A 6,610-nucleotide genomic window follows, 5' to 3' on the forward strand; every position below is an offset into this window, starting at 1 on the left:
TTTTGTTTTCATAACGGTGTACGATGAGATCTAGTATGTGAATTTCAAATATTCTTGTAAAGAGACATTCTGACATCAAGGAATAGTACGTCTCTGTAATCGTAGTACAATGTGAATCATCTTCGTATGATCAGGAAGTATAAAAGCAATTTTTTTGTAATTCAAATAGTTAAGATTCTACTATACTTGTACTGAGTGACTGTAAATGCTCTACTGAAATGGCGAAGACAGATTAAGAGCATTAAAGAAAGCCCTTATCTTGGAAGCTTTTGATGCAGTCATCAAACATTTGAGGGATGGTTTTAAAGCCAGGAAATCCCAGTTGTTCAATCTTGCTAGTATCCATGCTATGAGGCTTGTCATCTACTTTCTGAGGTCCACACCTGCAACAACACCAGAATCTGTAAACTGCAACATTCCTAGCTATGTAAACCAGTTAGTACTAGTGCTTTTTATGTGCTCACTTATTTTCATATGGATAGCTTTGATATTTAGCTTTCAGCATGTCTATGATTTGTGACCAGTGAGCTACTGCGCTTGAGCAAATCAGCCTCCCGGATGCCTTGCTTTCTTCCATGGCCAGAATGTGTGCTGCTACCACATCATCAATGTGCACAAACCCTATTTCCTGGTTTGGATATTCACCTATTGCACCTGCAAAACTGACATGTTTATTTCCATAATAGAAAGAGGTAGGTTACATATCTCACAGTGTGTACGAGTATGTCTAAAAACAGGCTGCAAGATCTACCTTTAATGATCCCAAGCAATAGCAGCAGTGTGCTAGTAGGTTGCGGTCCAAGCAAGGGACCAATCACAAATGATGGGTTCACTACTACCAAATCAAGGCCATTTTCTTTTGCAATCTTCCATGCTGACTGCTCAGCTAATGTCTTCGCATATGCATACCAAAGCTTATGAAGGAGCAACAAAATTTGAATGGCCAGTCATTACAAAAATTTTGATCTGGTATGCATAAGGTAATATTTCTTTTGTTCATGGCAGATTATCAACCTGAAAGAAGGGATATGCTACTTACATTATGTTTCTTGCAGTAGTCGGAATCACTCCAGTGAGACTCATTAAGAGGAGAAACATGCTGGATGTCTTCGCGGTATCTTATTGCAGAACAGGAAGAGGTAAATACAACCCTTTTTAAAGTAGTTGCCTTTATGCATGATCTTAGGACATTCAAGGTTCCATTTATACTGGGTTCAATCAGATTTTCCTGCAAGGCCGGGTTGCTGTCAATTGTCACGATGAACTTTTGTACAATATATTATCTTGTTAAATTACTAAGAAGAAACTTTTAAAGAAAATTATGCCCCTTAACTTTTGGTAAAGCAATGCTGTTCACTCACTCTTACATTACAGACTGATATTCTCTATCTCACTTTTTTGTATCATATGTGCATAATTGAAGTTTATTTGTTGATCTTAGCAATATGCTCACCACTTTTGTAATTTGATTTGGAAATAGTTTATATAAACCTACTTCGTTTAATATTAAGTGGATACATCTGTCTTATGATACCCAAAAAGTGAATCGTGGGATATAGATTCCATCGAAAAAGCCTTGTAGCTCATTAATTACCTTTTATAGTTCCTTATGTAGATTTTTGTGGCCTTTTATCAAATTAATTACAAATAAGCTACATTTGAGTGGACATTAGAGTCATTGTTAAATCATGGAATCAATATACTTAATTATCTTTTTTAATAGGCAAGTTTCTACATCCTTACCATGCCATGAGTTGTCTTTCATTAGCTAGACTGCTTAATCAAATGTGTATTTAGAAGTAGATTTACTGAATTATAGATCGATTGATGACCAAATTTAATTCGAGAGAGTTATAGATCGATTAATACTTGGACATTTTCATCATATCGAACAAGCACAGGAGCAGCAGCATGAAAAACACCATCAACACCTTGGATAGCTTCATCAAAGCTTCCTTCCTCCATCAAATCTGCTTTCATGATTTTGAGGTTTTCTTTTGCTCCCTTCATTTCCCATAAAAATCCTACCTTCTCTTCATTTTCTGTTTCATTTAAAATAAGCCAACTTAATTGAAAATTTGGTAAGCAAAATTCTGTAAGATAACATACTGCTTCTAGAATAAATTTAGCATATCATACACATAAGAGATATATGTGAGTTATGAACCTGGATTTCTGACAGTGGCACGTACAGTGTGTCCCTTTTCAAGCAGCGACTTTACTAGGTTTGCTGCTATTAACCCTGTGCCTCCAGTTACACAATATTCTGGCATCTTAATCTGTTTGTGCTTCTTCCCTGTTATGTTACTTGCGCCTCTTAATGATGGCCTCTCACAATGCTATATATCTACCATATGTGGTCTGTATAGGATATATGTCATGATCTTGGCGTTCTAACAGCATTCAATTTTTTAAAGTGTTTGTAAACTGTATTTATATGTATTTTTTACATGAGTAGGTTGGTCATCCAAACCATGCACTATTGCACAAAAGGACTATTGTAGTTCATTTCCTTTATACGCATAGTATTGTTATTTGTAAGACATATCACATATGTGCCATAAGTTTCGTACACAAATATTACATATTTACAATTTTGGCCTGGTGCTGAACAACCAGTGGCAGATGGACTCAGTGTTTTGCACCATGATAATGCACCTCCAACAATTGGAGCAAATTCCGCTCAGAATGTCTTGTGTGATGAACTTTGAATACTTTATTATTCTGTTCTTCCCCTTTTATATAATACGAAGAATAAACTTGCAAATTCAGAGGGTAAAACTATTCTAGTAACCATTTTTTTGTCACTTAAATATATATATACTTGGTTGGTGTTGTGGTTCTCATTACAGTATTGAATTTACATGTCGAATCTTGTCTTATGAGACAGGAGATTTTAAATTAAAGTTGATTAGTATTCCATGTACATACTAACGAAGATATTAAACCAATAACAAAAGCATGATATGGAATTGGATTTGCTATGTTCTGCAAAACATGACACCTACTGTATCTTCATTTGATTCATTGACATTGTAACAAAATGCTGCGAGTATCGGCAAATATGTACATTTCTCAGATAGAGCGTGAGTGTCTTGTGGTCTGGACTGTTTTTTGGAAGCTACCAATAATTTGCTGAATTCTGTTTTTTTATGCTAGCAGCCAAAAGTTTTTGTGGGTTCTGGTATTGAGAAGATAACCTGCATTTTGGCTCTTCTTCTGAACTCCAACACAGGTACATAAGCTGTTTTCTATCAGAAACTCTGCTGTGTCTACTACCTTTGACCCTCCTAGCAATTGTCCTCCATTTTTCCTAGCTCTGTTATATAACCAAGATATAATTCCATAAAACAACATCAGTTTAAGAACAAGAAGTATTTTATATACATTTTACATTTAAAATGCGAAAAATGATATACTTTTACACGAATCAATGGGTTGTAACAAGGAGCTTAAAACGGAATTTATAATTACTTTTTGGGGTGACTAAAATTAAGTGTCTGTTTCTATTTATAGGTTGTACTTTTTTACAATATTATTCTCTTTTTGATGATTTGTCACCCTTTTTCTTTTTCTTTTTTGTACTTTAACATCAATTTCCAATATTTTCTCTCTCCTAATTTCCAACCACTTTTTCTTTCTCTCTAACCCCAAATGCATATTTATACTCCCAATTATTAGTTTTAAGGAATCTTTAACTTTCTTAATTCCCGTGCAAAATGAGAAATAGACATGTAATATAGGGACGAAGGAAGTATCATATTAGAAAATGTACCATTGATACTAGTATCTAGACCTGGCAAATGGGTCATTCGGGTCGGGTCTGGGTCGGGTCACTTTCGGGTTGGATATGGGTTGGTCGGGTCCATTCAGGTTTCGGGTCAGGAATCGGCTCCAGTTCGGGTCGGGTCAATTTCGGGTCGGGTATGTTTGGCTCGGGTTGATTTCGGGTCAAGTATGTTCGAGTCATATTTCGGTCATGTCAAAATCTGATCGGGTCATGTCAAAATCTGATCGGGTCATGTTCGGGTTGTTTCATTTATGAATTAAGCTCAAATCAATAATTTTATACGCAATATATATTTTGTTATTGTTATAACAAACACTACCAATTCAGTTTATGAGCTTATCTACCATTAAAGATGAACAATTTGAGTTATTTTTGGTACAAGACATTTTAAGTTCAATTATAAGGTAATTTTAGTTCATGACATTTCGAGTATCGGGTTTGTTCGGATCAATTTCGGGTATCGGGCCTATTCGGGTCAAACAATTCGGGTCAATTTTGGATTGGGTCAACTTCTGATCGGGTCAGTTCGACTGTTGGGTCAGGATCGGGTTAACTCTATTTTCGGGTCGGGAATGGGTCAGGTCGGGTCATTTTCGAGTCAATGTTTTTGGGTCAATTTCGGGTCATGGGTCGGATTATGCGGGTCGGGTCATCGGGTCTGGATCAGGATTGTCAGGTCTACTAGTATCTGATCATATAAAAACTTACCCTGAGAATATATTGGGAAGATTTCGACGTTGTCCAACAATAAGAAGCTCAATCTCTAACAACTTGCTCTGAGATAAAATTGTAGTAGCCTTGTCCATGCATCCTTGCTCCACCTTTTCAACTCGAACTTTCATTTTAGGGTAGGCTGTCTCACATGCTCTCTTCATGACCTTTAAAAAATCTTCATCCTTCCCACCTCCATTGCCGTCACTAACCCAACTCCTACCAAAAATGCCGCCTCCACCACCTCCGAAAATGCCACTAATGGCACTATTACCAAGTATGCCGCCAGCAACACCGCCACCACCTTTAGTAGGATCATTTGTATTGGCGTTAGAGAGTTCAAACTGGTGTTTTCGGAAGAAGGTGCTCAAATGTGAGCTAAACGTACCCTTCCTAGGACAAGGGCTCGTTACATGTATTAAAATCAATTCATCCTTCTCAATTATTGCATGGCCAAGGGCATATTGTAGGGCAGCTGTTGCAATTCAGGATTCACAAAATGCATTTTTAGAGATATCAGTTTTAAAAACGTTTTAGACAGTATTCATTACAATTTCACACTCTTCTATTATTATCACACAAGTCACGGGATCTTTGTTACTTTTGTCTCAATATGTAATTTTAAACTATTGTCTCTTAAAAAATATATGTATAATTAAAAATATCTATTGTCAAAGTCATACATTGGAAGCTCATTAAAACTCCCAATGATACAAGTAGAAAAGAACAAAGGCAGATGTATAACACTAACAATTTTTCAGAAAACTACCAAGAATTTTTTTGTTTTTTAATTTGATCAAATTTGATATATTATAAAACATATTCCTGGGCCTCAACCATCAGGTTAAGCTTTTGGTTGAGTTGGTCCATTAACATGGTATAAGAGCCAACGTGACATAGAGGTCACAAGCTCGAATCTCATCCACCCCTCCTAAAATTTGACCCTGTGTAATATCCGACTCTAATTTACAATTGATTGTAATAATATTATCAACATTTTGTCATTAGTTGACAAAATGAGGGTAAAACCGTAAAATTAATCTAAAGTTAATTAAGGGTTTGTTTGGCATCATTTTTGGTTTTCATGTTTTGAAAACCAAAAACAGGAAACAAAAAAAAGGTGTTTCCACTTTTCTGTTGTCAGTTTTCAAAATTCTCATGATTTTAATAAGTTTAAATAATTTTTAATTCATTATGGGGCATATATCATATACTTTTAAAAACAAAAAACCAAAAAACAGAAAACCACAACAATGCCAAGAGAACCCTAAGTTATTAATCTAGTTTTAGCTTAAACATTTGTAACATACGTACTTCATGTGGATATGTGGTCTTCATAAATCATAATAAGAATGCATGGTTCTCACATGAAAAAAAAAAAAAAAAAAAAAAAAAAAAAAAAAAAAAAAAAAAAAAAAAAATTATATGGGCTTCATAAATCATAATAAGAATGCATGGTACTTCATGTGGATTTTTTTTTTTTTTTTTTTTTTTTTTTTTTTTTTTTTTTTTTTTTTTTTTTTTTTTTGAGTGTTTTGTATTTGAGAAATTATATGGACAATGTGGATATGCATGCTAGCTACTAACCTGCTGACTCTCTAATAGGGTCTGCAACCACCATAACTCGTCGCCCATCGCCTTTTCTGTTACCGGCAGGGTCTTCCATCCCAACCATCGACGTGAGCAATGAGTTACACCACCAGCCCCAGTGCCCCTAGCAATAGGTATAGTTGTTTTTGCTCTTCATGAAGAAGATCTAAATTGAATAATAGAGAAGGGCTAAAAGATGTAATTTTGTTTTTCTTATTATTATCTCCCTTGCATGAAATTAGAGCAAAGAATGCATTTGCCTTTTTGGAGTATTCTTTACCCAACCCCTAATTTCCTCAAGTTTTCTCCTTTAACTCCATGCCTTTGTTTTGCTAAATTAGGAGATTATCATTTTTGCATCATTTTTGTGTCTTGAAATTGAATGGACTATGGCAATGACAACTTGGTGGGCATACCCATAAAAGGGGAGCAATATTGCAACTAATTAATTCAACCGTTAATATTTTTGGTATAGTGATAATTAAACTAGTTACTTGTATATTGCTATTGTTGTTTCTT

General features: G+C 35.1%; 2 protein-coding genes across 2 annotated transcripts; both read right to left on the reverse strand.

The window, feature by feature from the left end:
- Window positions 1–241: 241 nt before the first annotated feature.
- On the reverse strand, window positions 242–2,273 carry LOC145563703 (tetraketide alpha-pyrone reductase 2-like). Its single transcript, XM_081624136.1, has 6 exons — window positions 2,168–2,273; window positions 1,870–2,042; window positions 1,040–1,228; window positions 752–914; window positions 465–654; window positions 242–383 (listed from the first exon to the last, which is right to left on the reverse strand). The coding sequence occupies exons 1-6, from the start codon at window positions 2,271–2,273 to the stop codon at window positions 242–244; spliced, it is 963 nt and encodes a 320-aa protein (XP_081480262.1).
- A 2,221-nt stretch (window positions 2,274–4,494) lies between these two features.
- On the reverse strand, window positions 4,495–6,176 carry LOC145564938 (uncharacterized). The gene is made up of 2 exons (XM_081625086.1): window positions 6,089–6,176; window positions 4,495–4,976 (listed from the first exon to the last, which is right to left on the reverse strand). The coding sequence occupies exons 1-2, from the start codon at window positions 6,174–6,176 to the stop codon at window positions 4,495–4,497; spliced, it is 570 nt and encodes a 189-aa protein (XP_081481212.1).
- Between the last annotated feature and the right edge of the window lie 434 nt (window positions 6,177–6,610).

Source organism: Chenopodium album, chromosome 10 (assembly GCF_948465745.1).
Source record: "Chenopodium album chromosome 10, dcCheAlbu1.1, whole genome shotgun sequence".
NCBI lineage: Eukaryota > Viridiplantae > Streptophyta > Magnoliopsida > Caryophyllales > Amaranthaceae > Chenopodium > Chenopodium album.

Excerpts from the sequence above, each read along its gene's own strand:
- LOC145563703 (XM_081624136.1), bottom strand. The coding sequence starts at position 2,273 with ATGCCAGAATATTGTGTAACTGGAGGCACAGGGTTAATAGCAGCAAAC. Across the intron at positions 915-1,039 it reads ACTACTGCAAGAAACATAAT|CTTTGGTATGCATATGCGAA; the intron begins GTAAGTAGCATA and ends CTCCTTCATAAG. Across the intron at positions 384-464 it reads AGCTATCCATATGAAAATAA|GTGTGGACCTCAGAAAGTAG; the intron begins GTGAGCACATAA and ends GTGTTGTTGCAG.
- LOC145564938 (XM_081625086.1), bottom strand. The coding sequence starts at position 6,176 with ATGGTTGGGATGGAAGACCCTGCCGGTAACAGAAAAGGCGATGGGCGA. Across the intron at positions 4,977-6,088 it reads CCCTATTAGAGAGTCAGCAG|CTGCCCTACAATATGCCCTT; the intron begins GTTAGTAGCTAG and ends GAATTGCAACAG.